An 18725-nucleotide genomic window follows, 5' to 3' on the forward strand; every position below is an offset into this window, starting at 1 on the left:
ACTCAGCCATCATTGGGAAGAGAGGTCCCTTGTTCTTGCAAACTTTATATGCCCCAGTACAGGGGAATGCCAGGGCCAAGACTTGGGAGTGAGTGTGTATGGGAGCAGGACGGGGGAGGGTATAGGAGACTTTTGGGAAAGCATTTGAAATGTAAATAAAGAAAATATCTAATAAAAAATTAAAAAAATAATTGGATCTAGGGTACACTTCAGTGACCATTTTTAACTATTTATTATCTAGCTGGTACTGAATCCAGACCTTATTGCAGAGGTATAATAATTTTGATGACTATAAGTGCGGCATTAGCTTCAAAGATTTGAAAATTTCCATAAGAAATCATACTACCCATTTTGGGGGTTACTGAATTATTCCTACTGGCATCCCAAGAACAATTCAGCAACCAAAAAGGTATAAGTCAGACTAGAGGCCGAAGTCATGAAAAGGGCTTCCTAGTGTCTACGCAGTAAACCCTGGTCTTACTGAAGAAGGTGTCCTACCCTGGATTCAGGGATTTTTAAATGGCTGCAAGAGCCGGGAATGGAAGGGGAGCAAGAGTGGCTTTTGAGGGAATTGTCACCCAAGGGGTTGATATCCTAATTTGTATGTCAGCTGGGAGGTATGGCTATAAAATGTCAACTTCTTAGCCCCACAAAAGTTTGGCCAGGCCCTATCTGGGAAATTAGAGGCCCTCTAGCTGACCAACCCTAACAATTAATATGCCAGTGTCTGTGTAAGTATTCTAGCAAACTGGTAAATAGAAACGTGGAACTGACTGGGTGAGGTGTGGGCCCGGCAGAAGCCAGCCCCCCAATATGGGCTAGGGTGGCACAGCTCATGTGGTAGAAGTTTGTTTGTCCCACGGCAGTGGTAGCAGCAGCAGCAACAGCAGCAGCTCACAGGGTGGATACCTGAGATTCCTGTAGAGACCAGCTGAGGGACAGGGATGCAGTTTGTTCAGCTGCTCCCTGCTGGCACACACAGCAGGCTAGGCAGAAGGTCTGCCAAGCAGTGAGCATCCTGGCCTGTTCCGCTGGCAGCAGTTGTAACTGAGTGATGATGTTGAAGGCTGCAGTAGGTGGTAGGAGTCTACTGGGTGATGGTCAACATGGCTGCGATCTCACGGCTTGTGCCAGACACACTGAGGCAAGGCTCCGCAGCAGTGCAGACAATAATGCTGATTCCCTTGTTTCAGCACCAAAATGATGTGTTAAAATAGCAGCTCGCATCTGAACACAGCACACTGGGTCCATACAGTTCCACATGTGAGAGGTTTATTGTGGGGTTTGGGGAGGTGGCTGCAGAAAGAGAAGGGGGAAAGAGAGAGAGAAGGAGGGGTGTTCCCCTTATTTAAAGGTGGGAGGTGAGCCAAGTGGATTCTGGAAACATGGTAGCTGTTGTCTTGGTAACAGGTCTGTAGGTTCCGCCTATGTGATGTCACGAGTTTTGGAGGTCCTGATGCCAAAACTGTGTGCTAAGCCTAAGCTACAGAACTAAAAACAGGATTTTCCAGTAAATAATATACTCTCCAGGTTCTTAGTATGATCAAATATCCAGTAACATATTTAAAATATGTACATGTATATGTGTGTATATATACAAATATGTACATATTTATTTTTGTAGTCCAACAAGGATAGCAGTTGGGAGCTAGAAAGGAAGCTTAGTAGTTAAGAGCACTGGTTTACCTGGCCCTAGAAGTGTTACAGGAGTGGCTTCTGTGTCACATATATGTCAGTAGATAGCAGAGAGGAGAGTGACTAGGTCTATGCTCAGTGTTCTGACCTATGAACATCTGAATGATTAGTGACCCTGAAAAAAGCAAGCCTGAGATGATCACCAGTCTGGCGCCTCCCATACCCCTTTGGCTACTAGGACCAGGAGCAAACCAGAGACTAGAAGAACCCTACCTGCAACTGAGGGCCCTGGGCAAGAGTGAGTTCAAGACAAATGATCCTTGTATGGGTCTACTTGAGTGGGTCATGTGAGGAGGGAGTCAGAGATAACCATCATACTGGCATCATGGGACCTGGACAAATAGCTATCGTGAGATAACCCCACCAGTTAGGTGCTGCACAAATCAGGGAGTAAGGGAACAGATCATTCTTGAAATGATCCCTGCCAGATACCATAATAGAGAAGCAGAGCACCACACTTCTGATACCACACCTAAGATGGCCCCAGGCATTCAGGGACCCTGTGCGCCTCTGGAAGTAGCAATTAAATGATGGAGAAATGGAAGAGAAAGAGAGACAAAAGGATATGAGCATGATTAAGAGAAGCACAACTGGACACTCAAGGATACTAAAGAACAGCCTAATATGAGTAGCTGGTGATACCACCTAAGACCATGGTAAGGTAATAATGGCCTGTTCTGCCACTGGGGCCATGTCTGGGTCCATGGCCCTAAAGCAGCAGGATCTATTATCAACAAAAGCCAAATAGATGCCACTGATCTGGGCTGTTGACCAAGGACATGTTGATGTCTGAAGGCTGTGCAGAACTAGCCTCAGCCCTCACTTGTGCACTTTGGTAGAGCTGGATCTTGGGGGCGCAAAGGCAGATCTGACCCTGCCCTTAGCCATCTGCAGTACTTGGGAGAGTAGGCCTGCACATTGTTGGAATTGCAAGCCACCTCTGAGAATATGTGCATGGGAGACAGCCCTATCACTCATCTCCCATATGGTGGCATAGACAAATGAGAGATGCTCTCCTCCCTTTTTGTCCTTTGCCACTTGTGGCAGGCAGCCCCTCACCAGCTGCAGCACGCTGGAGAGCAAGCCCTACACCTTACCTAGCCTGAACAGTAAAACTGACCCTGATGGCGGGGGTACATATGAGCAGGACCTGAAGGTGTGAGCATAGGAGAGCTGGCCCTTTCAATTGACTGCCGTGTGGTGTCATGGGAGAAGGAAGAGATGATCCCCTCTTGCTACCAATGGCAGGAAAAGAGCTAGCTGTGGGGTCATCATAGTGTAGAGTTGGCCTTTCCTCTTACCTGGACAGCATTGTAGTGCTAGCCCTAGATGTAGAGGTGGTAAATGAGCCAGCCCTGAGGTATATAACTGTCAGAGACCTGGAACTGCCTCTTGTCTGCTGGGAAGTGGCACAAATGAGGGCAAAGGCCCTTGCCATCTATGGAAGGCAAGAGATGTGGCCCAGGGGTCATTGAGTATGGGAGAACTGGCCATGACCCTCACCTGCTGCAACACTTGGGAGAGATGGTTGTGCACATCACCTGGGCAGCAAGATAAAGCTGAACCTGGTAGCAGGGGTTGCAGGTAAGCCAGTCTAGAGGGTAGAAGACCTGGAGAGCCATCAGTTGCCACTCAGGCCTAGATTCAGGTCTTTGAATTGGCCCACCCCAACATCTACCCCAGGGAAGAACTGCTTGAGTTCATGAAGAAGCCAAGCCTACAGACCCAAAACTACAGGATCTCCACTATGCAGGCCAACAAAAGTATATCCAAGTGATATCCAAAAGAAGGCTTGATAGATAGTATTGATAGAATATCAGAAGCAAGAGGTCTTGTACAAGATCAAGGAGTCACTGCAATGAACATTGCAAGCAAAAATGTGTAGAAAAAAAGAGTATACTGTGGGACACACTGTGACAAATTACAGCTTCCACAATAATTTTTTTCTCCATTGCATGGGGGTAATTGAAAGGGTAGAGGGTGGGTGTGAAGGGAGAGGGATTGAGTGGGATTGGTATGCATGAGGTGAAATTCACAAAGAACCAATAAAATATTTCAAAGAAAGCTCATTGACTGTCATGTTCAGTTGATATCACTAAGAAGCATGCTTTTTTCTAAAAGAATATGAGTCCAGAACAGAAGGGTGGTAATACTGTTACCTATCTAGTATGGCACTTTCACAGCCTTCTGTCTCAGAACATATTAACTGCTAACTACTCTATATCATCAATAAATGTAAATAAGAAATAGGCACTAGTATAACTAATTCATAGATTATATAATAAGAAAAGTGAAGATAAGAAAAATTTTGCAGTTGATCAGGAATTACTAACAATAATTTGGCAGCGAAAAAATAAATATTTTTTAAATGTCTACTTTATTCAATTCATCGTACTGTCTGCTCTATTTTAGGCATCATATTCCAGCAAGAGCTATAGAGTTTAATATGACGAGATCATCCCTCCCACCTCCAAGTGTTCATATTACTTTGGACAGTACAAACAAATATTGTACTAATTATAATCCATTGTATTAAGTGATAAAGCATTCTTGTGGAGTGGGTGTTCATCAATGTGCTAGGGACTGGAAATACAGTTCAGTGATAACAATGTTTGGCATGCACAAGCAGAGAGAGAGAGAGAGAGAGAGAGAGAGAGAGAGAGAGAGAGAGAGAGAGAGGAGAGAAAGAGAGAGACAGAGACAGAGAGACAGAGACAGAGAGAGACAGAGAGAGAAAGTGCTATATAAGCAACCAAAAGATAAGTGAGGTTATTTTTTTTAACCTAGAAATGTGAGATGCATATGAGAGCTCAGAGGAAGCAGCATGTACTATGAAACCGTAAAGAGTATGTTGAATATTTTACAATGATAGGGTGAAACACGTTTCAAGGAGAGCACATATATTGTGAGGACTAGCATGCTGAAAAATCATACAGTGCTCTAGGAATGAGAAAATGTTCAATGTAGCTACAACAGAGTGTACCAAAGCTGGATAAAACATAGTGAGTGATGCTTCATAGTTCAGGCGAGTCGAAATTGCAGAACTTAAGAAGAATTTAATGGCTACAGAGCCTCTGTAGGACTCGTAGGATAAGACACTTGCTATGTTTTGGTGCAGCACATTCTTTTCATAGTATATACATTTTTCTTTTTACCTGGCACATGAAAACACCATAATATTTAACTCAAAGTGTTATAGAAAGAAGTTATTTATTGAATGTTGTGAAAGTTAACATCATTTTATGTATATGATATTGTAAGTAATAATCATTCCTCTCTTTCCTCTTTACCTATTCCCTACCCTCCCTTGATCCCTCCCTTCTATCACTCCCTTACTTCTCCTTTTGAAATTTATAATTTGCTACATAAAACCTAGTTGAGGACAAAAGGCAATTCAAACATTAGAGAAAATTATTAAACCTTGACTATACATTCATTTTGTATAAATAAATTAATTTATTTAAGGAATAGCCTTTATGTAAGCAGTGAATAAAGATTGTAAAGTAAAATAACAGAGTTTTGTTTTGTTTTGTTGTTGTGATCCTTTTCATTGTGATGAGATATCTCAGAACTAGAATATTGGGACAGAACTGAAGTTAAGTTGATGGGAGGAAACTGCTAAGGATGCTGAATAGACTAAGGCCCTGCATCCTTTTTGACTATCTAGATTTTTAAGGGTTGATAATGATGTCTGCACGTCAGAGTTCACCAACTACAAGTCAAGCTTTTTTTGCTAAGTAGCCTTCTCACTGCCCTTTTCATGTCTTTGTTCCTTAGACTATAAATGAAGGGGTTCATCATGGGGGTTACAACTGTATACATGATGGCAGCTACCTTATCCCTTTCTGCTGAGTAGCTAGAAGCCGGGAGAAAGTAGACACCAACAATAGACCCGTAGAAGAGAGACACTGCTGAGAGGTGGGACCCACATGTAGAAAATGTCTTCCACTTTCCTTTTACTGATGGAACACTAAGCACCACAGTACCAATAAGTGCATAGGAGACAAGAATGAAAACAAAGGGGATGAAGATAACTGTTCCCCCAACAACGAGGATGAGCAAGTTGTTGATTTGAGTGTCTGAGCAAGCAAGCCTTAAAACAGGTTCCAGGTCACAGAAGAAGTGTGGGATTACTCTCTGATCACAGAAAGGCAAGCGACTCAGCAGGCTGAGATGCAATACTGAGACTAGATTAGAGATAACCCATGGAATCACAACCAACAGGGCACAGCGCTTGGGATTCAACAGTGCAGCATAGTGTAATGGGTGACAGATGGCAATATATCGGTCATATGCCATGGCTGCCAAAAGGAAATTGTCCAGGTCCACCAGGAACATAAAAAAATACATTTGTGTAAAGCATCCTACAAAGGAGATGGTTGGATTCTGGCTTTGAATGTCTGCTAACATTTTAGGGACTGTAGTGGTTGTGAAGCAGATGTCAGTGAAGGATAGATTGGCAAGGAAGAAGTACATGGGACTGTAAAGGTGAGTATCGCTGATGATCACCAGAATGATAAGTGAGTTTCCTACCATAGTGACCAGATACATGCATAGAAACAGTGTGAAGAAGAGCAGCTGCTGCTCAGATCCCACTGTGAGTCCTAGGAGGATGAATCCAGAGATAGCAGTTCGGTTTCCTTGGTGCATGGTTCTGCTGTATCTAAAAAGGGAAAATTCATCTTCATCATTAAATGGCAACATGACACAAAAGTCCATCAGTACATCACACTAGACTGTACAAGAGACTCAGGCCTTGAAGACAGAAAATGCAGAGATGCATTCTTTCCCTATTAATAAAACAGCAGTAAAACAAGGGCCTACTACATAGAGAGAGACCAGTAAATATTAGTAAATAGGTAAATGGGGAAAATGGACAGTCTTTATATTTATATTTATATTTATTTTTATTTTTATTTTTATTTTTATTTTTATATTATTTATATTTATAGCCTACTCTTCATGTCTTTACTACCTGAGCATGCTGGAGCTATTTCATCAGTTTCTATTTTTCATGGGTACGATGAGAATTGTACTGTCACATGCAAAGTAGTCAGATGTGTTTGAGCCACAAATACACAAATTACAGCAATTATCATTCACTAATCTGAAAAACTCATGGAGTCTAAAGCAAAAAGAAAACTCCAAATAAGAAATAATCTAAACCCCACTTTTCACATTTCAACAAGATGAAGTAATCATCTACATGAAGTACCACAGGAAAGTCATGCACGAATGTCCATTCAAGCAAGCAACAAAGAGGTAAAATTTAGTGTCCTGAGCCAATTTATGAAATCATTTGAAAAGAAAGATGCCAAAATAAAGAATGGTTTAGGTAACACTTTAAATGTTAGTAATTATTCTAGCTTCTAGTTTGTCAATATTCTAAGTGCCTTACATGCCTTTTTTAAAACAAATATTCACTGCAACCTTATAAAAATAGATAGGACTACTGAAATACAAATTTGTAGATGAAAATTTGGCACATCCAGAGTAATGTTGATCAAATTAATAGAAAAACCAGTGCAGTGGAGTCAGTTCTGAGCTCAGCAAGCATGATTTTAGAGATGTCTTACTTGATTCCCAGGCTGTAACATCTCTGTATTGCTTTACACCTTTGTGAATTCATCAGAGGATCCAATAATTAATATTGATTCTATGTTACCCATATTAATATACCAGAAAACTTATTCATCCAGTCATATACTGTCATAATGAAGTTGGACTTTGAGTTGTGACCTAGAACTTAATTGACCCATACCTGGGAGCAAATAGATATGCACACTGCAAGTTTTGTTTCTTTGTTGTTGTTTTTTTTTTTGCTTTGTTTTGTTTTGTTTTGTCTTCCAATTTGGACCTCCTCTAGACTGTCCTATGTGATGTTCACAGATCCATTTTATTAATTTGCTTGCTACATGAAGGCCTGTCACGTCTTCATACCATCTTCCCAGCCTAACACAATTAGAACTGCTATTATGTAAATTTCTATAATTTTACTGGTTTTCTGTTAAGATTGTGCCTTCCATGATCAAACAAAAAAGAGGTTGCTAACACTAATGAATAGTTGGAGCAAGATTACAGGAAGGATGCTGCACTTATTTAATAACACAATTTTTTTCTAAGTACCATTGCAGTCCTCATTTGCATACTAACAAATGTGCTAATTGTAAATCAAGCAGGATAGGGTCTGGTGGGACCTCTGCTAGGCAACACTCTGCTGTTTCATATGTACAAAATGTACTGAAAATAATAAAGTGGCATATTATTATGTACATGTAATCTAGGCTTTTCATTAATGCAGATTGAATTAACCAAATTTGACAGTGCACGTTTCTGATTTGACTTTCAAGATAGCATGTTAGCTTGCTCCATTTAACTGAATGTTCCCATCTACCCTCTCCAAGCTGATGGTACCCTTCACAACCAAGCATGTTTGTTTCTTCCATCTGTCACTGTTCAGATTCAAGTCACTAAGTTGGCACAATGTGTTTGCAATGAATGTAGGAAGCAAGTGTTTATGTTTGGGGGTTGGGGGTCTCCCTCCCATGGTACTCACCTTGGGTTTTTATAGCTGTTTTCAAAGCTCCTACATACAGAAGTGGCTTCACTTTATTCACTAAGAAGTCAGCAATTTTTTCCAGCTATAACATCAACTTTTTTCTCCTCCTCATAGTAAAAACAGTATGAAACAGAAAGAGAAAAGAGAAAAAAAGGTTGGAAGGATAAAAACCTCAACCAGTGTTGTCTCTGCTTCTGCATTCTGGGCTCGGGACACAATCCTCAAGGCATCTTATTAAAAAACCACTTGTATGTCCATCCTCTGTGGACCAAGTCTTCCCCACTGGGAATTATTGGCATTATCTAATTTCATGATATATGAAGACTATATGCAACCAGAATAGATAAAAAAAACATTACATACCTGTGAGATTTTTATCTATTCATAAAACTAAAATATTGGCTTTGGAAGGAAATAATTCAGCCTCCTTACACCTAATAATAATTGTTCTTTGGATCTCCATGTAATCTTACATTTTGATTTGGAGAAATTTAACAATAAAAGAAAAATGGTGCATTTATTATCTTCCATGTAATATTCTAAGCCCACTGTGTATGCTATTTTCATAACAAAACTATGATATGGAAAAATTATGATATCTTTTTCACAAACAAATAAACTGATGTCAGAGTTTGAGTGAGTTAACTAAAGCCCTATGTGTAGGTGGTAGTACACACATATCACCAAGAAACTCCCTCCATAGATGCCCTGTAAGCATTGTACGATACTATTTCATAATGATCATGGATGGAGGAGCTATAGAATAAGGGACATACAGAGAAAAAATTCCTTCCTACAACTCTTCCTTCAAAATGTGAACAAATTTCCTCAGCACCTACTCAAATCTACTGTGAAACCTCTGCCACTAAACCTAGAGTCAGCTCTGTTTCTAACCCTGCAGACTACAGACATTCATCCTAGTCCGTTTTCCCATCATGTATCCATTTAATATCACTGGCTAACCTTCTAGCTATGTTCAGAATCCTATATCCATTTGTCTTCCATGGAGATTTAAATCATCAACAGATGTTTCAAAACGGTTTTCAAACACTTGGATTTCAAAACTGTTCTAATCTTTGCAAAGTACAAGCAAACAGAGGAAGCAAACCCTCATCTATTTCAGACACTTAGTTACTAAACTAAATTTTTCCTATCATTAAACACAAATTTTTTGTATTAGCTATATTTCTGTCTCTATTTTGTCACCTCAGCCCACTCCAATCTGCCTTCTGCCCAACATAATTCCACTGAAATAGTTCTTGAAGGTCACAATGACACTTATGCTGCTAAATCCAGTCTTCTTGGCAACTTCACAGCCTTTACCTCAGATGGTCACCCTTCCTAACATACACTCATTCCTTGGCTTTGGGAAACTCTCAGGAGTCTGGGTTTCCTTCTATCTGGATGATGATTCTTTTGCTATTGCCTTTTATGGCACTATCATGGATATTTAAATATTTATGGTGATATTACAGAGTTCTCCTTGCTTGCTCAATGCTCTCCTTCAAATACAATTATCTCTTCATTTTCGGGGTTTCATTTACTATCTGAAGTGAAAATTTCTGGTTTCTTTGGAGACTTAGTTGTGTCATGTGATGGTTTTCTGGATGCTGTCTGATGAGAGGATGTCTTGCTGAGGCAGACAGGTGAGAGGATGTTTTGCTTAGGCATACGTATGAGAGGACATGTGACTTTTGGGAAGAATATAAGTAGAAACCAAACAGTGAAGTACACTTTTGCAATGCAACACTCTATTTGTCTTCACTGATCTTTGTTTGTCCTGACATTGCAGAGAGAAATGCACCAGATAACCTCTCCTGTTATTGCAGCTGCTTCTTTCACTTCTAGGGACTCTGAACCATTAGGTGGAGTCTTGCGATTTCTTCTGGATTGAACCACTGCTAGTGATTTGTGTTCAGTGTTTGTGGATTGGAATGGAGTGCCACTACTGATTCATATTTGATATGACTTGACTGCTGATATCATGCCAAAGAACTTTACAGTGACCCCCAAAGAACTACTTCGAAAAAGGTCCACATCCCCCTTGTCCTATCAGCCATCTTTCTCCCTTACCTTTGGTCACTGGATGAGAAGAGAGATTGAAGCATTTAAGAAGTTAAAGTAGAATTTGAAAAATCTAAAGTTTGCAAGAACAAGAGGCCTCTCTTCCCAATGATGGCCGAAAAGGCCATCTTCTGCTACATATGCAGCTAGAGACATAAGCTCTGGGGGTACTGGTTAGTTCATATTGTTGTTCCACCTATAGGACTGCAGACTCCTTCAGCTCCTTGGGTACTTTCTCTAGCTCCTCCATTGGGGGCCCTGTGTTCCATCCAATAGCTGAATGTTAGCATCCACTTCTGTGTTTGCCAGGCACTGGCTTCACAAGAGACTGCTATATAGTGGGTGGGTAGGGGAGCAGGGGTGGGGGGAGGGTATGGGGAACTTTTGGGATAGCATTTGAAATGTAAATAAAGAAATTATCTAATAAAAAAGTAAAAAAAAAGAAATATGATCTTTCTATAAGGCAAAGATTATATCATACTTCTTTGCAGTATTAAAGTTGTGTCAATGGCCAAGTCCTTTAAAAAACAAAACATACACATACCCACTCACACACAGAAATATACACACATACACACACATATACATACACATATATGCATACACATATACACTTGCACACATACCCACATCACAGAAAAAGAAAATGTGCACAAATAATTGCTTTATGCTTTCAGGGATTCCCTTCTTTGCCCTGAGCGCTCCTGAAATCTGACACCCTATATCAAATGATTGACAAGCCTGTCTCAGATCTGCACAGCTTTTTAAGGTACTAGAAAAATGGCTACATAGAAAGACTGACAATCAAAAGTCATGGCTGCCACTTGCAGAACTGTCAACACAATTCCCTAAGCCACTAGAAAAATAGAGTCTTTCCATGTCCCTTTTGTGCAGCCTTTTCAGTTTCACAAATCACATCACAAGTTTCATTGGATTTGCCATTTCTTCAGGAGCCTTGGACATTCCTAGAGGAGATCTGTAAGTCTTTAGACAATTTGTATTCAGCTGTGCAATGTTCGAGGCTTTTTTTTTTTTCCTATAGAGGAATATTTGGAAACAAAGGACACTGACACTGACCTTTTCTCTGAGTGGCTGCCTTTGCATACGTCATAGCAAAAGCACTTAGGAATTGCTCATTCGTGAGGGCTGTTCAGAGGCAGGGTAAGAGAAGTGTCCTGGGAATTGACAAGCAGCAAAGCAGGGCACGAAAGAACAGGGACATTCAGGAATGATGAATGGGGTCATTTTTGTTTTGAAAAGATTGGTGTTTCCTCATTTGCAGGATTGATCTATACACGTTTATGTTCTTGGGTGAATGTGTGTTTGTTTGCTCTGACACAGGACATCATAAACATGCTCACCATTTTAATTCCATTCTATTCACGGCTACCTGAGTAACCTTTGTAAAGTCCTCTCTTGGGGGGGATAGTTTTATCCTTTGTAAAATGAAGAGGTTATACTAAATGACCTCTGTACTCAAATTCCACTCTGACATTTGGAAATCCTATGATTTCTAATTAGATACATTTATTCATGGTGTGGTAGAAGTGTGAAGTGTGATTGGATATGGGTAGTAGAAACCATACAATTTCTTTTTAACTAGCACAGTAGCTTTTGTGTATACATTCTGATGCATGATTCATGAAGTTTCCCAATTTCAAGCATTGAGAGAATTTGTGACCAAAAAAAATTACGTTTTGCCTAATCAGTTTACTTATGTTATGTGCGGGTTAGGAAGCTCATTATAAATGAGTATATTTGCAAAAGGAGGTCACCTGGGGATAGTAGTATGGCTAGGTTTCTGTTTGAAAGGGGGAAATTGGGAAATGGAAAGGTGTAAAAAAAGGTTAAAACTGCTTTAAATATCTTCCTTAGTAAGTTTGTGAAAAACATAGAAATGGTTATGAGCTTATCCATGAAACTGGAGGTGATCCAGCTTGGGAGGAGTCATCAAGTTCTGTATTTATTCATTATATCATTAATGGGAGATGGAAGTAGGGTTGAAATGCTTCTTCAATACTGGGGAAAAAAGAAGATGATATGAGGAAAGTATCCCATAAGGCTTGTTTCTTTTCTAAATTCCAGCTACTTTGAACAAAAGACCCAAGAAGCCTCCTTTCTCACAAGCATCCATAACATAAAGGCAAGAAACATCAAGAGGAAAACAAAAGGCAAGGCGCAGATAACCCAGCCACCCTGCCTCATCCAGTCTTGCCTGTTTTCACTTGAGGCTGAAGAGATGGGTCAGTGATTATAAGCACTGTCCACTCTTCCAGAGGTCTGGAGTTCAATCCCTAGTAACCATGTGGTGGCTGATAACCATCTATACCTCTTTTAGCATGCAGGTAGATGTGCATGCAGACGGAGCACTCACACACAAAACAAATAAATAAATCTTAAGGTGTTTTTTTGTTTTGTTTTGTTTTGTTTTTCTTACTGTGCCCTATAGAAAAATTCTCACATGTCTGTGTACTTGAGAGGCAATCATATTTTCACTCATACTCAGGTCACGTCATAATGATCAGTTTCATCAAAGTTTTATTGGCAGCTATTTAAGAGTGGAACTGTGACCCAAGGGGTATCTAGTGAAGGGAGAGGTTTGGAAAGCCAAGTTGAAGCACTTAGCTCTCAGTGTTGCAGAAAATCATCACAGATGGCTTCCTATATTCCTATTCAGCTTGTTACAGCTGATGCATAAGCTATACTCCTTAAGCTTTTCTGTGATTCTTCCTGACTGCCAATTATTTTGTCAGTGAAAGGGGATGGCAGAAAGTGAGGTTTGGAAGCCATCAAGCATTGATATGAAGACCACAATCAGACAGAGCTATACAGCAGCTATGAGTTAGTTAGGGAGAGCAAGAGTATGTGTACAGTCATCTCTTCAGCCCTGATTGTTTTAGAGCAGCAACTGAACAGGAACAAACAGAAGACTATAAAGCCAAGCCATGAAAGAACCAGAATAGGAAGGGTTTGGCCATAAATGTGTCCCTCACTCTATAATTCAGAGATCACTAGGGCATTTTTCAGTCAATCTTTTATTCTCAGTAGAGATCTTGATATTTTCTGTTGTGATATGGGCTTATTTGTCAATGTTAAATAATATTTATTGTCATGTGGGATTTAGGGACAATGCTGTCCTTAAAAAGAGCTGGCAGAATTAACAAGGTACTTGCAAGTTTCTAATAGGCCTGGGAAAAGATGAAATTTTGCCACCTAAAGTGTCAAAGTAACAAACACATGGTGTTCTTTCCTTCTTTCCTAAGGAAATTTGAAGGCTTGTAGAGAAGGTAGGTCTTCTTGTCTTTTAGCTCCTTGCATAGGATGTCCAGAAAGAGAAATGAACAGTACAGTGTCCTGCGAGGGTCACCAACACAGCGCTGTAGCGGGTCTTAAATCTCAGTTGAATTCCCTCAGAACCACCCCAAAACCTGCATCTATTTGGGCAAAAATTATTATCTTTCAAAGGAAAAGCCTCCTGCTGGTAAATAGTAGTTTTGTGACTCTAATATGACTGGAAATGTTATTTTCAAGGTGAGTATGAACCTATCAATGCTCTAACACAGGTATTTGATTTCCTGACATAAATGATATTCTTCCTTGGCTGCAGAACATGATCCTTTAAGATGAATTTAGAATATGACGCATATCAGAGTATATGTTCACAGGAAAGCCTGAGACTGGCATTGGATAACTTTTTTAAACTTGTTTCCACCTTATCTGTTGAGGCAGAATCTCTTACATGAACCCAGAGCCCATCAATTTGACTACTATAGCCAGCCAGTTTACACTGTAGACCTCTTTTCTGCTTCCCTAGTGCTAGTATTACATGAGGGATGTCATACTTGCCCAACATTTATGTGGGTACTGGTAATCGGAACTCAGACCCTGGCAGCTTGTAAGGTAAATGCTCTTTACGCACCGAGTTATTTCCCTCGCTCCTAGAACACAATCATCATCTTTTTTTTTCTTTTTTTTTTAAGATTTATTTATTTATTTATTTATTTATTTATTTATTATATGTAAGTATACTGTAGCTGTCTTCAGACATTCCAGAAGAGGGAGTCAGATCTTGTTACAGATGGTTGTGAGCCACCATGTGGTTGCTGGGATTTGAACTCAGGACCTTCAGAAGAGCAATCGGGTGCTCTTACCCACTGAGCCATCTCACCAGCCCCACAATCATCATCTTTATGTTTATCCCTTATCAATGTAGAAAAGTAGAGAGATGAAGAAAGAAGTGTTAGGGTCCCCCAAATACATAAATTTATGACAGACTTGATTTTTACTCTTGCTATCATCCTCATTATAGATATGAACTAGATTGTATTCATCAAATTACCATTGTAAAACCTTAAACCCTCATGTGACATTATTTGAAAGGGAGGCATTAAGGTAGTAGGCTTAAATAAGGTCACAAATGGGAGGCATTGTGGGTTACAGCTCCAATGTACTTTGGTCATTCTTTCTCTCCAGTTCTCCCCCACTCACTTTCCCTTTCCCTAAGTGGAAGGACATGCAACAGATATCCCCCTACAGTCCCCTTCAATCCCCCTGAAAAACAACCATGCTAAAAATCTTATCTTGGACTTCCAACCTCTAAAGCTATGTGAAGATTATTTTCTGTCATTTAAACCACCCAGTCTATGACATTTTGTTATGCCATCTCCAGAGAGCAAAAAACTTACTGTTTTCTTAACAAGTCCCATTCTGTGTCCCATAAGGAAAGGTATTCTAATACCACCAATATAATTATATAGTCGTGGAATCCAGAACATCCTATGTGTTTTATTTGTAGGAAAATCTATTGTTCATGAAAATTGAATAAAGTGAAGAACAGGACTTGATGATCAAACTCTGTATCAACTCTGCTTACATGTATTCTATTTCACTGTATTGAGTATTTCTTCCTCACTAATTTTATTTTTTTCTACCTTTGGCAGTCTCCTATTATGTCAACTAATAAGAAATAGGACATTATAACAATTCAAAATGACTTTCTTCTTTTGCAAGGCAATAATAATGAGCCTATCATAATCTTGATGGGGGTCTATCTTTCTAAAACTATTAATTATTGACAGCTTCATACATGTATATAGTGAAATTTGATCATTTTCATCCCAATTGCCCTCTCATCCTCATCTGACTCCCTTTGAAATCTCTCTTCTAACAAGTCCTCTTCTTATTTTTATGACTTATGTATGTGTATGAGCCACTGAGTTTAATTGGGATTGATTGCAAGATAGTGGATCCAATGTTCTTGGCTGGAGTTCGGGGAACTTACTAGCGGTACATCACTGAAGAAAATGGCACCTCCCTGAAAACATTAACTGACACTAACTTCTAAGGACAGGACCTCATGAACCTCTCTATTGTGTGTACATCCTATCTTGTGAGGGTCTTGTTCATGAAAGTACATAAATGAAATGTATATGTCATGTCCAGAAAAAAGTTTCATAACACTCTCCCCATCCTCCAGATCTTATGCTCTTCCTTTCCTCCTTTAATCACTGTTCTTTGTCTTGAGGAGAATTGATATATATGTCCCATTCAAGACATAGCCATCAGTAGTCATCTCTACTTAGCACTTTGAACAATTGTTGAGTCTATTAATCATTCAAGAGATAATTTTGAATATGGCAATATGGGGTCAATATGTCACCATGTGTGTCCCACAACTCTATTTGCTGTGTTCTTTACCATCCATAACTCCTTTGGATGAAATTTTGGAAAAAAATTTGAGTGGTTTAAGTAGGATCTGTCCCCATAAGCTCAAATATTTGAATGACTGCTCAGTAGGGAGTAACACTACATGAAAGTGATTAGGAACTATGTCCTTGCTGAAGAAGGTTTAGCACTGCTGAAGAAAGCGTGTTCACTGGGGTGGGCTTTGGAGTTTCAAGTGATCAAGCCAGGTCCAGTGCCTTGTTCTTCATGTTTTCTTCTAATCCAAATGTAGAACTCCCATCAACTTCTCTAGGACTGTCTGCCTGAGTGCCATCATATTTCATACCATGCTGATAATGGACCAAACCACTGAAACTATAAGCAAGCCCCAATTAAATAATTTACTTTATAACAGTTGCCATTGTCATTATGTCTCTTCACAGCAATAGAACACTGACTAAGACCTAATTAGTCAATTCAATGTTTTTAGCTACATGACATATAAATCTCTATTCTAGATATTGAGAACAATGATAATTGAGAAAGATAAATTCATTTTCTATTCTAACAGTATTTGCATGCCAGTTGGCAGAAAACAGGCCTTATATGAACAGGCAATTGGATTTGAAAATATAATTCTATCTGCTACTACCTGATAGGAATAAAATGTTCTAGAGAATTGTATGGCTACTTAAGCTGTATACATAAATGGGTTGAACACATACATAAACTATAAAGATTAGTGTGGTTAAAATGAAAAAGAGACAGATAATAATGTCAAGAGATAATCAATTATAGACAGCATAATGAAGAGACCAGAAGGCTATTGAAAATAATTTGCATTTAATTTTATGTGCAATATTAGATCTCTTTGGAGATTAAGAAGGGAGGAAATGATTCTAACTTATACTTTACCAAGTTGGTTGTGGGTGCTGTCTGGTGGATAAATTACAGGGTGTCACAATGAAGATGGAATTTCCCTTTATAGACTATTATACTCTTAGAGAAACATGGCAGTAGATTGGCTGGAAAGACGTAGAGAAAGCAGAAAGAAGTTTTTGAATATTTGATAATCATTTAAAGTAGGTAAGGGAGAATTTGGTATACCAGGGATATACCTCATTGTGCAATTATTGCCACCTTTTGGTAATTAGTGCTGCCTCAAAGACTATCATTAGACATAATCTTCTAGTTTTCCGTGTTTTACATTTCAACAAGGTATACCTTCAGTGTGTATCTACTCATGAATTTTGCTAGGCATGAAAACATCTCTTTTAATCTGGACAATAATTCTTTTATTTTGTTATTTTATCTATTGGATATTTTCTTTACTTACATTTCAAATGCTATTCCCTTTCCTGGTTTCCCCCGGCCCAGAAAACCCCTTTCCCATCCCCCTCCCCTTGCTTCTATGAGGCTGTTCCTCCATCCACCCACACATTCCCACCTTCTCGTCCTCGATTCCTTTCTGCTGGGATAACAATTGAGCCTTCATATGACCAAGGACCTCTCCTCACATTGATGCCTGACAAGGTCATCCTCTACTAATTATGCAAGTGGAGCCATGTATACTCCTTGGTTAATGGCTTAGACCCTGAGAGCTCTGGTTGGACCCCAAAGGGTCTGGTTGGTTGATTTGTTGTTCTTGCTCTGGGTTGAAAACCCCTTCAGTTCATTCAGTTCTTTCTCTAACTCCTCCATTGAGGACCCATACTCAGTCCAATTGTTGACTGTGAGCATCAGCCTCTGTATTTGCCAGGCTCTGGCAGAGCCTCTAATGAGACTGCTATAGCAGGCTCTTCTCTGCACACACTTGTTGGCATCCACAATAGTGTCTGGGTTTGCAGACTATATGTGAGATGAATCCCCAGGTGGGATAGTTTCTGAATGGCCTTTCCTTCTGTCTCTGCTCTATACTTTATCTCAATATTTGCTCCTGTGAGGATTTTGTTCCCATTCTAAGAAGGACCAAACCACTAATAATTTGGTCTTCCTTCTTCTTAAGCTTCATATGGTTTGTGAATTGTATTTTGGATATTTGGAGCTTTGGGGCAAATATCCACTTAACACTGAGTACATACCATGTGTGTCCTTTTGTGATTGAGTTACCTCACACTCAGGATAATATTTTCTAGTTCCATCCATTTACATAAGAATTTTATGAATTCATCATTTTCAATAGCTGAGTAGTACTTTATTGTGTAAATGTACCACATTTTCTGTGTCCATTCCTCTGCTGAAGGACATCTGGGTTGCTTCCAGCTTCTGGCTATTATTAATAAGGCTCCTATGAACATAGTGGAGCATGTGTCCAAATTACATGTTGGAGCATCTTCTAGGTATATGCCCAGTAGTGGTATAGCTGGATCCTCAGGTAGTACTATGTCCAGTTTTCTGAGGAACCACCACACTGATTCCCAGAGTGGTTGTACCAGCTTGTAACCCCACCAGCAATGGAAAAGTGTTCCTCTTTCTCCACATCCTCACCAGCATCTGCTGTCACCTAAGATTTTGATCTTAGCCATTCTGACTGGTATAAGGTGGAATCTCAGGGTTGTTTTGATTTACATTTCCTTGATGGTTAAGGATGTTGAATATTTTTTTAGGTGCTTCTCAGACCCTCAGTATTCCTCAGTTGAGAATTCTTTGTTTAGCTCTATACCCTATTCTTAATAGGATTCTTTGATTTTTTGGAATCCAACTTCTTGAGTTCTTTATATATATTGGACATTATCCCCATTTC

General features: G+C 39.6%; 1 protein-coding gene and 1 non-coding gene across 2 annotated transcripts; one reads left to right on the top strand and one right to left on the bottom strand.

Annotated features, from left to right (window-relative positions):
• Positions 1 to 1685: 1685 nt before the first annotated feature.
• Positions 1686 to 1814, top strand: LOC115063223. Its single transcript, XR_003843105.1, has one exon. It is a non-coding gene; the product is annotated as a small nucleolar RNA SNORA17 (small nucleolar RNA).
• A 3527-nt stretch (positions 1815 to 5341) lies between these two features.
• LOC110314264 (olfactory receptor 1468-like) lies at positions 5342 to 6481 on the bottom strand. The gene has a single exon (XM_021188701.1). The coding sequence runs from the start codon at positions 6412 to 6414 to the stop codon at positions 5401 to 5403; it is 1014 nt and encodes a 337-aa protein (XP_021044360.1). The 5' UTR covers positions 6415 to 6481; the 3' UTR covers positions 5342 to 5400.
• Positions 6482 to 18725: the final 12244 nt, after the last annotated feature.

Source organism: Mus pahari, chromosome X (genome assembly GCF_900095145.1).
Source record: "Mus pahari chromosome X, PAHARI_EIJ_v1.1, whole genome shotgun sequence".
Classification (NCBI taxonomy): Eukaryota; Metazoa; Chordata; class Mammalia; order Rodentia; family Muridae; genus Mus; species Mus pahari.